The following is a 20,148-nucleotide window of genomic DNA, read 5'->3' as shown; positions in this document are numbered from 1 at the left end:
TGCACAAAGACAGATCCCTAAACAAGACCATATCTGCAGATGAAACTTTTGAACTAGCACCAACTACACCACGTTATGTACGAGAAGCTGCAAAAGACACAGGCACAAGTGGAATGTACAAAACATGGTGACATGAATTTTTAAGCAAATATAACGGGCGATATATTGCGTCACCAAAAATTATTGAGGTCAAGTACATATATTGCGCGATAAGTCGATTTATTGATTATTGCGACAGGCCTAGTGAGTACTTAGTCTTTCTGCCGCTATTAAATATGTAATATAAACAGAAATGCTAGTGTTGCTTTTACATTACAACGCTAGTAAGCGGTAAAACACTGTAATCAATCTAAAATGTGCACGCGTGCAGTCACGAACATCATCGAGACGTAAACAACACGCGCGGACGCGGGGAATTATGGGATATCTTCTCTCGGCGGCGCGGTGCCGCCATGTCTCCTGAAGATAAACGGCGGGTAGTCGTTTTCTCCGCCGCGGTGTTCTCGTTATTCCTCTTTTTACTTGTGTTGAGCTACATACCAGCTTATTTGTACATACTTTTTATCTGTGTCGTGTCTTGTGTCGTTTATTTTCACAAAGCGGAGGAGTTGCAGCTCTTCGAGAGACTAGGCCTCAATCCACGCCGTGGACTGAGCGTCCCGTCGGCTTTGCTGCGCTGGTTACCGGGCAGGACTTTGAGCGGAGTCCCGCCCGCCGGCAGAAACAAGTTACGTAAAAGTGATGCTAGAAATTCCTTCGCGTCACCCAGCGATAGACACTTGGCGGGCTCGTATTATAGAAGAGACCACACGCTCAGTGACTCGGTGTTCAGCCCTCGGGATATACTCATGGGAAGTTACCTCGCCAAGACTGAAGAAAGCCCCTCCGCAGCGGTGAGGCCCGCTGGAGGCTCGGGGGCTTTCATGCACCCCAGAAATCATCTCCGGGAGAGACTCGCCCGACCTAATCATGCCGTGCACACCCCTAACAGAAGACTGTCATTCGGGTAAACACCAAATGCTTTGTCTTGTCGCTTTCTCTAAGCTCGCGTGTTTTAATAGGAATGCATTAGAGATTCTTCTGTTTACGCTCTAATAAAACAAATGTAGCGTCTATCAGGATCGTGTTTGTACACGTTTGGCATTCTCGGTTGTTCTAACATATAAGTTGTCCCAGTTTTCCCTCCATGATTTGAAAATGTGGGAGTTCCTGGAGCTGGTCAGGCGCACTGCTCCTCCTACACCAGTTTGGACGCCTGACACTACACGTGTAGGGTTGCATAAAGCTTTCCACTTAACATGAAACGGCATTGTGACAGCTTTGTGCTCGCACTTGCATCGTGAATGTCTGCTAATTCATGGAATTGGAAACAATTAATTTATTTTCTTTAGTCAAGGGATATTTTTTTCATATTTTGTTTATACATTATTACTTAAGTCTTGAAATTTAATATTTTCGTTTATAATTCTAATGTAGCACTCTATTTTGTATTTATTTTGGAATTTGTCACCATGCTGTACAATCTACTTTTCAGCCTAGGTTTTTTTGGGGGCAAACTTGTTTAATGTTGTTCTATACCTATATGACTGACTGACTTCAGAGAAACAAAAATTTGATGTTTAGAAGGTGGTTCTTTAAAAAAATAAAAAATAATAATATATATATATTTGAAAGAAACGTATTATGCTTACCAAGGCTACATTTAATTGATCAAAAATACAGTATTATTGGGAAATATTAGTTAAAAGTAACCCTTTTTTCTGTTTGAATGTAAAAATGGTATTTATTTGTTTAAATATTATTATTATTATTATTATTATAAGTATAGTAATATTTAATATAATTTTAAAATTATTCCTGTGATGGCAAAGCTGAATGATCAGTGTCAACTGATCATTCAGAAATCATTCTAATATGTTGATTTGGTGGTCAAGAAACATTTTTTAATGTTTTTGTTGTGTAATATTTTGTGGGAATTAAAAAAAAATCAGGGTTTTTTTTTGTGTAGGAAGTTTAAAAAGCAGCATTTATTTGAATTGGAGATCTTTTGTAACAATTGTCTTTTATAGCATCCTTGCTTAACGAAAGCATTAATTACTCTAATTAAAAATAAATAAATAAATCACAGTGTGAGCATCACAGTTTCCACGAAAAATATTACTAAGCAGATCAACTATTTTCAACATTGATAAGAATATTTGAGCTCTAAATTAGCATGTTGTAAAGATGATTTGCAGCATAGTTTACAATACTATTCATTTAATACATTTTTTTATCAAATAAATGATGAGCATAGGAAACCTTTGATCTTTTAAAAACATAAAATCATTAGTAATGCAAGATTTATTATTATTTTCTGTAAAGGTGTTTGTTTTTTTATGAAGATCTTTTGAAGCACTAACCTGTTGCTGTTTCAATGCCATTAGGGACCCTGTGGGCACTGCAAGTCGGTTCACCATCACCCCCCAAAGACATTACCCCCTTCAGCAGATGGGGACGTCCCCTGTTGGAGTGATGCCACCTGCAAACTGGGATGGTTTCCATAAGAAGAATGTCCTCACCCAACGCAATTCACCTGCTGTTCACAGTCCGGTCATGGTGAAGATTGCCAGACCAGACCCCACTCGATCATCATTGTGAGTCGCTTTAAATTCTGTAGAGTGAATGAAGGGTACTAGCATTAAAATAGCTTTGTTATTGTATTTGCCTGTAGTCTAATTAAATCCTGTTTGGGATTATTTCTCTCCTAAAACCTTGTCTATAGCTGTCACAGTTGCTGCAGGATTAAAGTGAAGGGCATTGTCAAGAGAAATTGTCTTTGCTAATATGTAAAGGCTACATTGTTTCTAGCTTCAATCACCTGAACTCCCCTGGAGCAGTCAGATCTCCAGGTATTGGAGCCCAGACAGACCCCTGCTCCAGAGAAGCTGTTCTGAGCGTGCTCAGAGAGAGCAGGAAGAGGGAGGTTGATGAGGAGGACAGGAGTGCTTCCTCTGGCCAGAAGAGCAAAAGGAGGTATGTGATGGGCAGAAAGTGACCAAATGAAAGTCGTCACACAATCTTATCCTCTTTGAGTTTGTTAGGTTGTAATTTTCCATGGTATGTGGAATTTAGAGGGTTTGCTTTTGGTTTTTGTAGTTTCACCAAATAATTGTCTTGTTCTCATTAGGCGACATGACAGCAGCGGAAGTTCTCAGTCAGCGTTTGAGCCACTTCTTGCAAATGGAGCTCTATCTCAGCTTGTGCCAAAGTAGGTGACCATACACCTTCCACTGTAAAATCTGCCTCTACCTATGTTAAACATTGAGTCTTTATTACATTATCTCTGATTACGTTTCCTCTCCTCCTCAGACCAGGCAGTCTAAAGAGAGGGATGAACTCTTCTCTCAATGAAGAGTCCATTATGAAGCGGTCTCGCACCTCCTCTATCAGCTCTGTAAGTGGTGCTCCTGTTCCCAGTGGGGTGCCTGGATCTGTCCGAAATCCCATTCGCAGTTCTTACAGTTCTACACAGGGTTATCCACAGGTATTTCATTTGACCATTTTCTCATAGTCTCATAGTGTTGCAGATTGAGGACATGTAATAAGAAATTATTAAAATTGGTAGTTAGTGAGCATATTGATGATTATTGCTTTGCTTTTTTTTTTTTTTTTTTTTTTTTTTTGTACGGTTGTGTTTTGTATTCATTGACTCAATTCCTTAAATTTTGTATTTCCAGAGAAGAGCAGCATCCAGTCTCAGTCTTTCTCCTTTTACAAGCCCAGGAGGATCTCGGTGTCAGACTCCAGAGCGAGCTGCCAAGAAAGCAAGGTAGGAATCTTTAAATGTTCACTACCATTCATTGGTGTCCGAAAGACTTTTTAATAAGTTTCGTGTTCATCAAGGCTGTTTTTTTTTTGTCATCTTTACTGTCACTGCAAAAAAGCAGGTCGAGTTAAAACTGTTTATTTTGTAAAAGTATGTTTCGAGACTCATGTTTCATTCTGTGTAAACACAGCTGCAAAATGTCTAATCAATGTCAGATAAACATCATAAATGCTCTTGATTGTACAGGGTCTGCTTAAGACATTCTTATGTTAATCTGTTCATAAACCGTTTTGTGTGCTGTAGGGAGGAAGATGCTACCTCACCAAGTTCTACATCCTTTGTGAAAATGGATAAGGTGGCAACTGACCCTGCACCTGCTACAAGTGCGGAAACATGTTACCTCATTCATATAATGCATTTTTGATTTAACTAATTTATTGCAACTTTATATAATATAGCATTGATTAATGGTATAAATTAAAGATTAAATGTTTTGCACTAGGAATGCTACAAAAGTTTCATTTTGAGTTTATTTCTACCAGCTAAACTTACTCCAAAATCTGAGGCACCTGTTGCAACATCGACATCTTTCTCTGGAGGCGGCAGTGGCAAACGTAAGCGCAAAATCCAGCTGGTGACCACAAACAGAGGAGATCAGATTTCTTTGGTAAGTAACAAAGCTATTGATACACATTTCCACCACACATTTGCATAGTGACTATTCATCACTGTAACATTGTGCCTGCAGCCACCACCTCCTGAACTTGGCTATACGATCACAGTGAAAGATCTAGATATGGAGAAGAAAGCAGCTCTCAGCCAGATACAGAAGGTCCTGGAGGAGCCTGGTATGTTCTCTTCACTCTCACCTGGATTTGCTATAAAAACGATGAAATGCTTGCAGCTAATTCTGTTACTTTTTTAAAAATGTATTTCTTCCAGAGCCAGAGATCCCTCCTCCAGTTTCTGAACCTACCCCAACTCTGGCTCCCTCTTTAACCCTGTTCTCTCAGCCAGCTCCAACTTCTTCATCTGGGACTGCACCTGCCATGAGCGCTGCGCCCTCTCTGATTTCTCTCTCCACACCTGTGCCTGAGACCACACCAGCCACTACTACAACTCCCGCTCCAACGATCGACCTTACCATCACTGCACCCAGTGTGGCTAGTACTGCACCCCTGACTCTCACCTCAGCCCCCTCCATCTCTACCACACCAGCTGCTCCATCTTCAAGCATCTCAAACCCTCTCCTGGAGTCCCTGAAAAACATGAAGAATAATCTGCTTCTCAATGCTCCCACTCTAATGGGCACTACCACTGCAGGTTTGTAGAAATTATTTTCCACTGGTTTTACAGATTTGGGGTAGTTGATTGTTTGTTGAATAGAATGTTCAAAAGAACAGCACTTATTTAAAATAATCTTTATTTATTTACGTTATGAATGTGTTTTCTTTAAAAACTATTAATGTATTTCTTTGGGTCCTTGATCCATGCATTTTAACATGACCTTGTATGCCTTTGTCACTCTATACAGCTCCAGCAGTGTCTGTGTCCAGTCTTTCTACACCTGCTGTTGCCCCCACAAACTTGAGCAGTGGAGTTGTCAAATCTGAGTCAGGCCCTACTGCTCTGCAGCCCTCATTCTCTACCCAATCCTCCATATCATCACCTGCCTCCAAGCCAGCCACTTCCATGCCCTCTGCCTTCGCTCAGATCCTGGCCCGACCTCTTCAAACCACATCAAGCAAGCCATCACTGGGCGGAGGAGGTAGCCTGTTCAGTTTGATTAAACCCGTAGCCACTCCTGCATCTGAGCCTCCTAAATCCACAGTTGCTGCGCCTATGACCACAGTTGCATCAGTCAATAGCATTAGCAACCCCCTGTCATCTGGGTTTAAGCCCATTTTCGGCGCAGCAAGCGCCACACCTGGTTCCACAGCAGAGGTCAAACCCACCCAGCCCACCTTCAAGCCTTTATTTGGCACAGGAAGTGGCATTAGTGCCTTTGGGCAGACAGCCACACCAACGACATCAACCCCTGCTGCTCCAGTTTCACAGAACAGTGGGATGTTATTTGGTGGATTAACCAGTACCCAGCCAGCGACGGTGTCAACATCATCTGCTGCCCCAACCACGCAAACTCCTTCCCAGTCTCTGTTTGGAAGCTGGACCTCAACAACCACATCCACTCCTGCCACAAACACCACGTTCCAGTTTGGAGCCACATCGACCACAACGGCTGCCCCGGCGCTAAAAACCAACACTATTAATGCTAGTGGCACCGCCTCTGCTTTTCAGTTCGGAGCAACAAAACCTGCACCCGCCCCACAGCCCCAAAGCACGTTCACGTTTGGCCAGCTGTCGGCAAACCAGAACTCCACATCCACTCCGTTTGGTGGGTTTGGAATGACCAGCAGTACCACTACATCCTCAGAGACGCCCACAACGCAAACCACTTTCGCAGGCTCAACCTTCACTTCATCATCAACCTTCCCAGCATCCACACAGCAGACCCCTGCTGCTGCAAAGCCTTTCACATTTGGTGCCGGTGGTGGAAGTAACAGCACAACAGCATTCATGTTTGGAGCCGCTGCCAGCACAGCAGCGCCTGCGTTTGGGACTAACAGTCAGCCTACGTTCGGTGGAGCTGGCTTCTCTTTTGGAAACACCACAACCCCTTCTGCGGCTCCTGTCTTTGGGGCCTCCACACAGACTGTGGCTCCTCTCCCTGTCCCGGCGCCTACATTCACCTTTGGAGGGGCGTCAACAGCCACTCAGAACCCTGCTCCGAGTACTCCGGCACCTCCTGCTTCTGGAGGGTTTAACTTTGGGGTGTCGCTCTCAGCAACACCGTTTGGAACCCCTGCGCCTGCAGCTCAAACGCCAGGCTTTTCCTTTGGAGCCAACAACACTGATAACAAGCCTGCTTTTGGTAAGTTTGTTTTTATTGAGATGGGTCAAGAAGGTTCTATTTGACATTGATATATTGTGTAGTGACTGATGATATATGTATATGCGCTCACATATCAGCACTGACTATCAAAAAAACAATAACGAGTATTGGTTTATATCAACCACTAGTGTTGTGTGTGTGTGTGTGTAAGCATAAAAGAGAGCGAGATATAGGCAGTAATTTTGTGAGAAATTACAGTTTAGTGGTATCAGAATATTCATTATATTATATATATATATATATATATATATATATAAGGTCTGCATGATAAATCGCATGCGGTATTTAACTACACAGAGCCGTTGTTCACTAATGAGTTGCGCAAAACCACGTTCATATTCGCGCGATTTTTTTGCGCAACTCGTCAGTGAACAACGGCTCTGTGTAGTTAATGCTGCTCAATGTGAAAGCCCGCAGGTGATGGAGATTTACCGCTGATTACAGAACCGGCTTTCTGAAAAGATGCGCATTAAATATCGCATGCGATTTATCGTGCAGCCCTAATATATATTATACTACGGGGCCGTTGAATGCCTGAATCTGATTGGCTGACGAACGTTCTGAGGTGTGCAATTATTTTCAGGGAAACGCTCGGCGAATGTAGTAAGTTCCAGGCAGCTCTCTTGACCGCATTAGTTCCATACCACTTCGCATAGTTAACTGTAATAACGGAAATTAGCATACAGTACCTATACAGCACACAGGAATTACTGCAATCACACGTGCTCGCACACGCACACTACGGTCACGCAGTTTGCACAAAAAGGTGTTGTCAGCGCTGCCCTGACGATTTGATCAGTTAGCCTATATAGTGTAGTAACTTAAAGGCTACACATGACATTTCTCACTAGCGAGGTAATAACAGACGCTGCTGCAGAACACTGTTGAGGGACGCACAGAGGTAGCCTCATTCACACTCTAACTCACAGCCCTCTTTCTCTTTGTGTCTCTGTCTCTCTCACTCTCTTTCTAATACCTTCATTAATAACTGCATTAGAATGCTATCAACGGCTCAAGCCTCCATTACCAGCTTTAAAATGTCGTTTTGGAACTAGCAAAAGAGCCGTTGGATGAGATGCGGAAGAAATAATCCTACTCACAATAGCGATTTAAGTATAAAAACCTGACGAATCCCTTTAAATATATCATCTGATCGATGTCTTGAGGTGTGGTAACTGTAGTATATGCGGAATAATTGACGACGGGCCGCTGAATTATTAGAAAAATAATGCACACCCGAGGTGGTGATGCGGCCACGACGCGAAGCGGAGAACTTAGCAGATTTATGCAGCAACATGCATACACAACACAGTAAAAACTGTGATGAAAGAAACTACACTAATAAACTACATAGTCATTGCTGTTTTGGAATCAAATAATGTGGTTATTTATATTTGGTTCATATTTTACATTTACATTACATTTAGTCATTTAGCAGTCGGATGCTTTTATCCAAAGCCACTTACAAATGAGGACAGTGGAAGCAATCAAAATCAACAAGAGAGCAATGATATACAAGTGCTATAACAAGTCTCATTTAGCTTAACGCAGTACACGTAGCAAGGTTTTTTTTAATATAATAAAAAGAGAACCAATAGAATAGAGCAAGCTAGTGTTAGAAGTCTTTTTTGCTTTTGTTAATTGTATAATAAATGAAAAGAAAACGGCTATAATACAAAAAGATTAGAAAGCAGCATAGTTTTTTTTATTTTAAGAATATAATTAAAATAAAGAGTGCTAGAGTTAGAGGGTCAAATAAAGATGGAAGAGATGTGTTTTTAGCCGTTTCTTGAAGATGGCTAAGGACTCAGCTGCTCAGATTGAGTTGGGCAGGTCATTTTGTGTTTGAATACATCATGACAAGACCAGACAAAACCAGTGTGTGTGTGTAACTGCAGTTCTTATGCCAGTTGTCTTGGATCCTGATTATTGGGTGGCATTCACTCCTTTTCCTCTCACAGATGCTCCACCCAGCAGTTACTCGTTTTACCAGATTTTGTCAAGCATGCAAAAACATGTATGCTGTAAATTGTGTTCAAAATTAGCAGTAACTTGCCTTTTGTGCTCCTGATTTGTGTCTGACCAGAGGTTATGATCTAGAATACAAGTATGCTGCAACAGCTGCTTTTTGCTGCACTTCCTTGCACTGTTCTCATCCATCACCCTGACATGCCTGATGTTAAAAAATTAAATGTAGTGATTTAGGCTATTTTTGCTGCCCAGATTTTATTTATTTAGGACCGGAAATTACCTGAAATTTATTAAGCATCAAGTAAGATGTTATGATGTTTATTTATTTTTAAATCTGTGTGGTTCTTTTCTTAATGACTGATAGCAAGAACAGGCTTGGCGATTTAAGTGGTATTTCATATTTCTGAAATTAAGTAAGCTTCTATATTTATTTTATTTACTTATTTATATATATATATATAGAGAGAGAGAGAGAGATTATGCAGTAAAATTACTGAAATAAGTTAAATGGAAATATTATTATTAGAAATATTAATAGAAAACTATTTTGCATTTTGTTAAGGCTGGATGATATGGCCAAAATTTATATCACACTATATTTCGTAGTTTTGGTTGATGCAATATAATTCTGATATCGATATAAATAATATTTTAAAAATCCTCAGAAAAACTGCCAAGAACCCCCACAATGGATGTCTGTACCTACAAACTTCTAAAAAATTAATTTGCCAATTCTATGGAACCTTCTCCTGTAAGACTTTATTATTTTAGAACTAAAAATGGTATAAATAAATTAGTTCACCTTTGATTTGTTTTGTTTTAGCCTTGATCCAAACAAGAAATGTGAAATCACTGTCAAATAAACTTAAGACTTTCAGACTCACCTTAATAATATTAATATCTTTAACTTTTAACTATAACATAGACTGATAATTCTTATAGATTGAAACAAAAGTGCTTCAGCCAGGATAAAGAATATGGGAAGTTGCTGCAGAAAATAGGGAAAAAAAGAGCGAGCAACAACAAAAAGGTGTTGCTGGAGAAGGGCTCATTGTAAATGCAAGTCCATTCTCTGCCAGCAGGAGGCGCTTTTGGGTCGATAGAAACAGTGGTATACAAAGCAAAAAAATTACAATTTAAAGCTAATTCAAAACCTTAAATACTGCAATAGTATATGAATCATTCTGAAATGACACTTTCCATTAGTTTTGCCTTAAATTCCACTTAAGATTAGTTTTGCCCAGAGTATTACAGCACAGTGTGCACAGTTTACAAATGGTTAGTATTTTGTATTTATACTTGGTTAGCAGTAAGCGGATGAGTTATTTAATGATTTGCACTAAACCCAGTAAAGCAGTGTTCTTACACTCTCCTTGTCTGTCCTGTGTTGTCTTAGGAACATCAACTCCTGCTTTTGGCCAGGCATCTGCAGGAATGTCAATGCCATTTGGCAGTCCTGGAACCCCAGGATTTGGAGCAATGGGCGCCTCACCATTTGGTAAAATACAGTCACTTCTAGTTTTTTAAATAATATTGCATAATAGTTCCCTACATCTTATATGTTTGAGTCCTTTTAGGTGCTTCACCAGCCGCCTTCTCTATCGGAACAGGCTCCAAGACCTCTGGGGCTCGACGATTACAAACACGCAGACAGCACCCAAGGAAGAAGTAATGTGGCTGATGTGAGTCCTGTCCCTTTCATTATTGTCGTCTGGACTCTGCAACTACTCCTCCGGCTGTCCCACCTGCCCCAGACACTGCTGCTGCTACTGCTGCTGGTCCAAACACAACAATGCTCTCAGTCAGACCTCATCTCTACAACCCTCCAGACTGCCAGGGCTGGTCAGGTGTATAGGATCGAGGCTCATGGGGTGTACCGGGCCGCCCCGTCTCTGCTGTTGGTTGCGCCCACCGAGACTCATCACGGCTCATCTGTAAATGTCTGATGAGGACGTCTGGTGTTGGGGAAGGATGGCGAACAGGAGCGAATTATACTTGAAAGAAAAAGAGACTTTCAAATCTGGACTCACACATAAATTCAGTCCAGGCCTGTTGAAAGTTCTTAATTTTGACTCTTGTTTGAGTAGTCAAATGCTCTTTATTTTAGATCCAGTGAATACACCTTTTTTTCTTCTTCTTGCGATTAGTGTAGATTTGTCATGCTTTTTCATCACGTAAATGTTTTACCCGTTTCATTTAGAAAAATGTTTTTTTGCCTGAGTGAGCTGCATAATAAACAATCAAATTTTACATCGCTTTTTCTGCACATTCTTTTAAGAGAAGCACTGTTTATGTATCTGTTTATCACACATTGGACATCTGTCTAAAACCAAAGCTGATGTTTTTAGTGCGACATGCTCACCTCTCTGACACACCATGCCCCGTTTTACTACCTCACCATTTTAAATGTGCACCTGTGTCCCAGCTGAGATGTCTTACTGCAGTCTGCCTCATTCGATCTACTGTTAATTATACTGAGTAATTAAAGTCAGCACTTAACGCAAACATGTAGGCAAAACCACAATTCTATAGCCGTTGCATCTGTCATCAGTGTTTATTTGACTGTCAGGCACTGTATGTAGCTACTTTTTTTTTTTTTTTTTACCCATTCATTGCTCTGTGTGCCTTAGTGTGTTTTGCTTCTGGTTACATATTATGGATGATGTCAGATTTGTACTCTGAGAAATGGATGCCTGGTCTTTCATAATGATGTGTTTCAAAAGAATATGATCTCAACTTCAATTCTTTTTGATTACTGACTAGAGTCCAATTTCAAACTGGGTAGAAGTGCATACTTGCGTTCGAATATTCTTTGGAAACATTTGACCGAGTGATCAAATGAAATAATTGCAAAAAATAACTCAAGTGCCCCCAAAATGTGTGAATTTCAGGAGCATAGAGAATGCGGCATTTGCATTGCTGAATGTTGATTTAAAATAATTTTGCTCATTTAGATTCAATTTAACCTAGAGAGGCTTAAATGCTATTTATTTTTTCAATGGTCCTTTTCGGGGGGGGGGGTTTTATGTGCATGAAAACCATTCCTGACTTTGTATGAAATCTATGATTTGTGCATGCTTGTGATGTTTTAAAAATACCGAGATATAGCAAATATTCAGCCTGCTATTGAAACGGCATGTCTTTAGAAGGTTCCTGAATCAGCATCTGTTGGGAAATGCAGTCAAGATTTTGTCTTAACATGTTCTCAGGTCTGTTAAGTGAAAGAGCTGTGTAGTAAGAGTTGTTTTTAGTCTAAATATAATGTTGTATATCCACAAAACACTGGATTTAATTAGTACTTCAATGCACAAATATGAAAGCACAAAAACACCATTAATTTTAGAGGGGGGGGGGGGGGGGGGTTTATGTGCATGAAAACCATTCCTGACTTTGTATGAAATCTATGATTTGTGCATGCTTGTGATGTTTTAAAAATACCAAGATATAGCAAATATTCAGCCTGCTATTGAAACGGCATGTCTTTAGAAGGTTCCTGAATCAGCATCTGTTGGGAAATGCAGTCAAGATTTTGTCTTAACATGTTCTCAGGTCTGTTAAGTGAAAGAGCTGTGTAGTAAGAGTTGTTTTTAGTCTAAATATAATGTTGTATATCCACAAAACACTGGATTTAATTAGTACTTCAATGCACAAATATGAAAGCACAAAAACACCATTAATTTTAGAGGTTCATTGTATTTTTATTTGGTTTACCCTTAATTCTTTGACCTGAAAAATCCATCTCAGTCCCCCTTTGCATGGCTTTTCTCACGTGGGTCTTAACAATTTGTAATTAATCACATTTTTGAAGTATCCTCATGCCCAGACTGATGCAAGGAGGCATGAGCCCAGGCTTTCGGTTTATTAGAAAGCCGTACCAAATACAAGCGAGACGTGTAGACTGTTGAGAAAATAAGATGTGTGTTGAGAGCTGGATTTCTCAAGCTGTGAATGTTTGAGAGCAGTTGTACCTAGTTGTATGTTTTTCAGACGTTGCTATTAGTGAATGCTCAGTTTGTGTGTAAATGACCATTCCCACTAACCCTCAAAGCGTGAATGGAGTTCTGAATGAAGCGGCACACGGATTGTGTTGTGTCTGCATAAATGCTCTGATAATGACATGCTGGTTTCCAATAAAAATGTAAAGTTAACTAATTATGCTCATCAGTGGTGTTCAATGCATGGTGGATAATACACACATTTCGAAATAAGAAATCTGAGGTCTGAATTGAAACTATATCATTCATCACATTTTAATAAAAGCAGGAGTCAGTTATTCAGTGGTAATATAGCTGAGAAGAGATGATTTTCAAGTCCTCTATAACTTCAGAATTCTTGCTTTTTGTGCTTCTTTCTGTTTCTCCTTTTCTTCTTCGAGACTGGATTTGTCGGTTGCTTGTTTGCGGTCTCTGTGTTCTCTTGTTCCTCATCAGATGGACCAGACTGATGTGTGTCCTGCTTTTCCTCACCACCAGATGGCAATGTTGTGCTGTGACAATAATAAAACCCATGTTAACATTGCCAGAAAAAAAATCTGGTATTAAAATAATATTTAGGGCTATTTTAATTGTCAGGACAATTTAAAAATTCTTAGGTAATATATAAAAAAATTGCTATTTAAATAGTAATACATATACAGGTGCATCTCAATAAATTAGAATGTCGTGGAAAAGTTCATTTATTTCAGTAATTCAACTCAAATTGTGAAACTCGTGTATTAAATAAATTCAATGCACACAGACTGAAGTAGTTTAAGTCTTTGGTTCTTTTAATTGTGATGATTTTGGCTCACATTTAACAAAAACCCACCAATTCACTATCTCAACAAATTAGAATATGGTGACATGCCAATCAGCTAATCAACTCAAAACACCTGCAAAGGTTTCCTGAGCCTTCAAAATGGTCTCTCAGTTTGGTTCACTAGGCTACACAATCATGGGGAAGACTGCTGATCTGACAGTTGTCCAGAAGACAATCATTGACACCCTTCACAAGGAGGGTAAGCCACAAACATTCATTGCCAAAGAAGCTGGCTGTTCACAATGTTTTTTTAATTGGTCTTATGAAGTATTCTAATTTGTTGAGATAGTGAATTGGTGGCTTTTTGTTAAATGTGAGCCAAAATCATCCCAATTAAAAGATCCAAAGACTTAAACTACTTCAGTCTGTGTGCATTGAATTTATTTAATACACGAGTTTCACAATTTGAGTTGAATTACTGAAATAAATGAACTTTTCCACAACATTCTAATTTATGGAGATGCACCTGTATATAGGGGTCAGTAAGATTTGAAGAATTTAAGCACAACTGTTTTCAACATTGATAATCAGAAATGTTTCTTGAAGAGTAAATCAACTTCTTAGAATGATTTTTGAAGGATCATGTGACACTGGAGACTGAAGTAGCGATGCTGAAAATTCACAAATATTTCACAATACTACAGTTTTACTGTATGATCAAATAAATGCAGCCTTGGTAAACATAATAAACTGTTTTAAAAAATCAAAAACTGACCTCAAACTTTTTAACAATAGTGTACTTGTTTATTCATTGTCATGATAGTACTGCATTAAATGTATGCTGATATAATTGAAAGCATTTTGCATCTTACCAGCAAGATTTTCAAATTCAAAATTTCTAAATGGTCTTTTTCTTCATGCAAAGTATTCCGTTTCTTTTTATTATTGGGTGAAATATGAGCTACATGTTTCGGATGCTCATAAAGGCAAACATTTATTTTTTTTTTACTTTAGTAGCATATCACAGGTTAAAAAAAAAAGGTCTATAAGTAGTCGTCTCACACATAGTAGTAGTCATCAGACTTACATGACTAGGAGGTTTTCTTCATCTGTCTGTGGGGGGCGTCTCTCCAGCATGGCCACAAAGAAGCCATGAGTGCGTGTTTTTGCTGTGCTGGCACGAAGGCACTCAGTGAAAGGCTCATGACCCCTCTCAGGCCAGTTTGGAAGAAGATGAACTAGTCTACAAGCAAAGACAGACAAAAAAAAAGTTCAAATGATGTCCTCTTACTGTGAAACAAATCTGAAATGAGTTTCTGACCTGAATGCAGGATTCTGCTGTAAGCAGGCTGACACAACCTCCTCGTTCTCCTGTGAGTGAATGGAGCAGGTGGAGTAGACGACACGCTGTACCCGAGGGAACTGCAGCGTGTGGTTGAGACAGCGCAGCTGAAATGTAGCCAGCGCCTGCAGACGCCCCTCATCCTGTAGCTCTGAGACCTCATCCCGCAGACAAACCATCCCTGAGACAGACAAGCACACGTCTAAACGGCCAAATCTAAAAGTATTGCTGATGCAATTATTACTTTATACACAATAATTACCTGATCCACTGCAGGAGGGGTCCAGAAGGATATACTCAACTTCCTTGTACTCTGAGCTCTGTGGATCTACTTTCAGAAAATCCTGATTGGCCAGCTGATGACATGTGACCCCGGCACGAAGGAGAAGAGTGCTCATGGTGGACAGACGTTTTGCATCAAGATCAAACGCAAACAATTTCCTGTTGTACATTTAATAAAATGAATCAATTCAATTACAAAATATATGTAATTAAAATATAAGTATGTATATATCATATGTATATATTAGTGTGTGTGTGTGTGTGTGTGTGTGTGTGTATTTATACAAAATATTTTAACAAAGAGTCAATATTATTATTAGATTAATATTTTAATGAATGAATCTTAATTTCTTAGAATTAAGTTTAATATTTTATTTATAATTTATTCATTATATTATAAATTTTTTGCAAATAAACTTTTCATATATATATATATATATATATATATATATATATATATACATTAGGGCTGTCAGTCGATTAAAATTTTTTATCTAATTAATTACAGGGTGCTGCGATTAATTAATCTAACTAGTCGCAAACTAAATTTGGCTGTGAAAATAACCTCAAAACATAATTTACAGCTATTATTGTGTTAAATGTTTAGGCTACAATGGCTTAACAAAGTATGGAACATAAAAGAAGATGATTTGAGAAACATCTCAGTATTTTTGTTCATGCAATGAAAGTCACTGGTAACCAAAACAGCTTAGTTAGTCAAAATACCTTCTTTTATGTTGTGGAAAAGAAGGTAAGTCACTCAGGTTTGAAACAACATGAGGGTGAGTAAATGATGACAGAATTTATTTATTTATTTTTGGTGAACTATCCCTTTAATGTTTTTTTAATACATTAAATTATACTCTAAAGAAACTAAAACTACCAGCAGGTGGCGGTAAATGTCTTTATGAGTTGATTCGTTCAAACGGCTGATTCATTCAGGAATGACCAGACGGCTCACTTTATGAATGGGCTACTGAATCACTGGTTCACACGATTCGTTCAAAACACGGATTCATTCAGAAACTATTCATTTAGTTTTGCTATTCGTGACAAAAACAGCGTGTGATAGGCTATTCTTGCTCTCGCTGCTGGTGTGATATCGCTTATCATATGATATAAATGAGACAAAAACTCATACAGGGGCATTTTTGCCCCAATATTTTGAATTTTAGGGCATAACTTTGTTTATATTTGTCAACAGTCCGTTAATGTATGAAGCGTAAGATGATGTACAGGTCTGGGGGCGGGGCCAGTGCGTTAACTGCGTTCAAATATTTTAATATTTATTTTATTTTTTCATAATTAAGTTAACGCATTAAACCGACAGCCCTAAATAAATTATATATATATATATATATATATATATATATATATGTATGTGTGTGTGTGTGTGTGTGTGAGTATTAATAAATTAGAAATAAAATATTAATATTAAAATATGAATATATACACACACACATTTTTAATAATTATATCCAGTCCCTTATTCTTCAGAATTAGATATGAATTCAAATACCCTTTATTTTTTATCATGGCAGCTAGATGGCTGGTTTTGTTCCCTGGAGCTGCACAAGCATCAATGACATGGCTGCCAACTTGGGGGTTTAGGAGGAAAGCAGGAAGACAGCTGGCCTACAGAAACATTTCAACACAAAACAGAGAGCGAAATAACATGAGATTTGTCTCATTTCATGTTTTGCAAACTGTAGGTAGGTGTAGTATAATGTTCTACCTTGTCCTGCAATATAATGTGTCCCGCTTTATAAAGGAAGTGATTATGAAAGGCAGTTTTTGCACTGAAAACCAGAAGATCTTGTAGATGAAGATCACACAGAAATCTCTTCCCGGACAGATGACTGAGATCCTCGAGCCTGGGACGATGAAACGGGGAAATAATGGTTAAAAAAAAAACGACAACTATCAGTGGAAATGCACTGTTAAAGAAATAGTTCAGGAAACATTCAGCCATCATTTACTCTCCTTCATGTCATTCTACATCTGGGACGCTGGAGAATTTACAAACATTTTGTGACGTGCAGAGGACAATTTACCGACATGCTGTTCCTTGATATGAAAATCCCTCTCGTTTTAAATAGTCAATGACATCCTCAAGAGTGGTTTTCAGAGTGTTCACTCGCACATAGCGTGGAATTACATCATCTGAAGAGACACAAAATATGCAGTGGTCTCGATATCTATACATTTTGATCATATAATATATAGTTGTTTTATCACAGAAAAACTGATATTATAATAATTGATGTCTACACTACCCCGAGTCTGCTGGAAACTGGAGGGCAGCAGGTCTTGATTTCGACTGACTTTTCTCTTGACTTTGATTCTCGCCAGGGCAGCTTGTAGTCTGGAGCGATGCTTCATCATCATCGTCTTCCAGGTGCCTCCACATTTCACCCCGTGACCAATGAGCAGGTCATACACCAGCACCTGGGTTACACACAATGACACATCTATTACGTCTTTAATAGTTAGGTTAGTTCACACCGAGAAACAAAATGATGCACCGCAGACACAGACATGGGATTTCACAGGTGAGGGTTCGAGTAGAGCTGTCTACCTTAGCTAAATGGATCCTCAGTTTTGTTTCTTTCAGAAGCTTGGTGCTGTTGATGATCTCCTGCAGAACTGAAGAGTATTTCTGTGTCTCACACACAAGGGCAAAGAGCTGCTTGATATTCTGATGAATAGACCAAAACAATACTTTCTTAAGAGTGAAACGAGGGAGAAGTCTATCATAAAAAAAAGATGACATTCCTGAAGACACGACAGTCTACAGAGAGAGTGAAACAATCAAAAACGTTGACATTTTATTGTGTTTATTTTTCTTTACAAATATCAGTCGTGACGACATTTCCACTCGACCAACTATTTCTCCCAACAGTTTGATCACAAACAAAAGTGTACTTGGTTACCAAGAAGACAAGTTTGCTCGCTTAAGGTGAATTATGAGACACGTGTGAAGAAAACAAGGTAACTTACATATCATTTGTAAAACAGAATATTTGAATGTACGCCACTTAAGATGGAATATAAGCCACATTTGATATGTAAACACCCAGTTACGCCCCGTGTGATTGAATTATAGACGCCCGAGGTACACATATATCAGCACTTACTTGAAATTTACTGTCATAAACCAGAGTTTTCACTGCACCCTTTTTCTGCGCCACTTTCTCAAGAATCTCTGCCGCTTTCATGTAAAGTGCCATGATTAAAATAACACTGGCGCTTTATACAGTAAGCTGAACTTAAACTGAACTTTAAACAACTAATTTTGAATTAATCTAGTACCGTTAACAAGTCAATTTCTCTTACTCTTATGGAGCAGATACACCGGCCACGTTTTCATATTTGCCTGGTTGGTTTTCGCAACGTTTTTCGACAGTACGGAACGTCTTACGATAACTGTAGTGCTGAGGAATGTCCACTAGGGTGAGGCAAAGACATTAACAACTAATCTGATGATTCATAAATGTGCTTGCTGACATATAAAGGCAAGATATTCTAAAAACGGTCTCCGTTATGAACCATGCAGGTTTTCCCCACCCAAGTGTTCTCTCTCACACACATACGAATTGCTAATGACTAAACTGACTCTTTTATGCATCCAGAACAACTGAAACCCATCGAGCATTTTGTGAACTATTGTCCTCAGTCACGTGTGAATGATCCTGTCTTTGCATCCACTTTTGATTCCTTTTGAAGACAATGTAACAGCCATTGACATCTCTAGTGAGTTTCACTTTAAGCTTATCATATGAAATAACTGTAAGAAAATAAAATGCGTTTCAAGTTTGCGTATGTGTTTTGTGGCACAATAATATTACATCAGGTTTTGATACAGTGAAATATGGAGCTCATACACCTCAATTTTATTCAGAGGCCCAAAAAATATGCAACCTGATGCAGATGTTGTCATTTATATGGACAAAAGTCAAATGAAAATTCGATATAGCTTGTAAATCAAAGCGATAGAATGGTATAGTACAGTATAATAAATACTTATATAACATTCATATAAATATCAGCTCAATAATATCTCTTCGTAAGATAGTAATATTTAAATGCTAAGTTTTATGATCGAGGCTCTGTAGTTTTAATTAAAATGCAATAGAATGATGATTGAGAGATGTACAAATAAAATGTACTTTATAAAATCATCTCATAGCAAAAAGAAAGAGGATATGTGTAGAATTATACTAAAAGGCATTTTTCTTACTAAAAAGTATGAACTATCAATCAGATGACAGAAGGCATGTAGTAGATTTTGCAGCATGGTTTTGATCATGTTGATAATTTAGAGGCTTTACAAATTCATGTATCAAATATGATACAGTAGGCTTAATATGGCAAACATTCCCGTGGGTGAAAAATGACAGAAATACCACCCACAAAACCCGAAGGGAACGATTTGCCATTTATTTAAGATTAATTACCTTACTTATAATCCATTGAGTCATAATGAATCAAAAAAGTATGCAGTGTGACTCACTTTTATGTGGACACTGTATGAGAACATTGCGATTTTTGAAGGTCTGGTGGATGTAAACTGAGTTAATGTTACCCTGAAGCTACTATGTGTAGATTAACGTAAATTGAGTTCATGCATGCATGAACCTCTGGCTAATATAAACTCGTCTATGAATAGGTTCGATGATTTTTTACATTCCACACGACTCGTTTTAGCCGTATCACATAACCAGGACATTGTTGAGTAATCCTAGAGAACTTGTATATTTCTCCAGGGGGTTAAGAGACGATTTTAACATTCTTGTGATCTCAGGTTATAAAGGTGTTGGATGATGACCAGCATTCCTTAAGCTTGGATAACCATGTCAAATACAGTTCCCAGGCTTCATGAGCAGAAAGTTGAGAAGTTTGTAACGTCTAGCTCTATATTAGATGCAGAGAAGTTGAATCAGTGCTTCATGGGTGTCACCAATGCCCTTTAGCTTATAAACGGGTAAATGTGTCATAAGACTAGATTGGCCAATTGACTCTTTGCCACTTTGTGTGTTCCAGGCTCAGGAAATG

The 20,148-nt window shown here is 38.7% G+C and overlaps 2 protein-coding genes across 5 annotated transcripts; one reads left to right on the top strand and one right to left on the bottom strand.

The window, feature by feature from the left end:
• Positions 1-413: 413 nt before the first annotated feature.
• LOC107589136 (nuclear envelope pore membrane protein POM 121) lies at positions 414-11,178 on the top strand. The gene is made up of 13 exons (XM_016277491.1): positions 414-1,006; positions 2,427-2,636; positions 2,851-3,015; positions 3,170-3,250; positions 3,352-3,526; positions 3,720-3,811; positions 4,112-4,191; positions 4,351-4,475; positions 4,557-4,656; positions 4,751-5,131; positions 5,343-6,740; positions 10,129-10,230; positions 10,310-11,178. The coding sequence occupies exons 1-13, from the start codon at positions 453-455 to the stop codon at positions 10,402-10,404; spliced, it is 3,558 nt and encodes a 1,185-aa protein (XP_016132977.1). The 5' UTR covers positions 414-452; the 3' UTR covers positions 10,405-11,178.
• Positions 11,179-12,100: 922 nt separating this feature from the next.
• Positions 12,101-18,502, bottom strand: nsun5 (NOP2/Sun RNA methyltransferase 5). 4 transcript variants are annotated; one of them, XM_016277527.1, is made up of 11 exons: positions 18,430-18,493; positions 18,231-18,304; positions 17,672-17,791; positions 17,373-17,541; positions 17,148-17,256; positions 16,829-16,967; positions 16,613-16,728; positions 15,074-15,252; positions 14,791-14,992; positions 14,557-14,712; positions 12,101-13,218 (listed from the first exon to the last, which is right to left on the bottom strand). In XM_016277527.1, the coding sequence occupies exons 1-11, from the start codon at positions 18,461-18,463 to the stop codon at positions 13,056-13,058; spliced, it is 1,461 nt and encodes a 486-aa protein (XP_016133013.1). In that variant the 5' UTR covers positions 18,464-18,493; the 3' UTR covers positions 12,101-13,055. The 4 variants fall into 4 exon arrangements, with proteins under 4 accessions (XP_016133013.1, XP_016133004.1, XP_016133021.1 ...); XM_016277518.1 differs by having other exon boundaries at positions 17,370-17,541; positions 18,430-18,492; XM_016277535.1 differs by having other exon boundaries at positions 17,370-17,541; positions 18,231-18,502.
• Between the last annotated feature and the right edge of the window lie 1,646 nt (positions 18,503-20,148).

Source organism: Sinocyclocheilus grahami, unplaced genomic scaffold, assembly GCF_001515645.1.
Source record: "Sinocyclocheilus grahami isolate Dianchi unplaced genomic scaffold, SAMN03320097.WGS_v1.1 scaffold7.1, whole genome shotgun sequence".
In the NCBI taxonomy this organism is placed as follows: Eukaryota; Metazoa; Chordata; class Actinopteri; order Cypriniformes; family Cyprinidae; genus Sinocyclocheilus; species Sinocyclocheilus grahami.
This window is presented reverse-complemented; position numbering and strand designations above follow the sequence as displayed.

Coding starts and splice junctions, on each gene's coding strand:
- LOC107589136 (XM_016277491.1), top strand. CDS start 453: ATGTCTCCTGAAGATAAACGGCGGGTAGTCGTTTTCTCCGCCGCGGTG. Junction 4,192..4,350: donor TGACCCTGCACCTGCTACAA/GTGCGGAAACAT, acceptor TATTTCTACCAG/CTAAACTTACTCCAAAATCT. Junction 6,741..10,128: donor TGATAACAAGCCTGCTTTTG/GTAAGTTTGTTT, acceptor GTGTTGTCTTAG/GAACATCAACTCCTGCTTTT.
- nsun5 (XM_016277518.1), bottom strand. CDS start 18,463: ATGAAAACGTGGCCGGTGTATCTGCTCCATAAGA. Junction 18,305..18,429: donor GGTGTATCTGCTCCATAAGA/GTAAGAGAAATT, acceptor TTTACATGAAAG/CGGCAGAGATTCTTGAGAAA. Junction 13,219..14,556: donor GAAGAAAACCTCCTAGTCAT/GTAAGTCTGATG, acceptor TTATTGTCACAG/CACAACATTGCCATCTGGTG.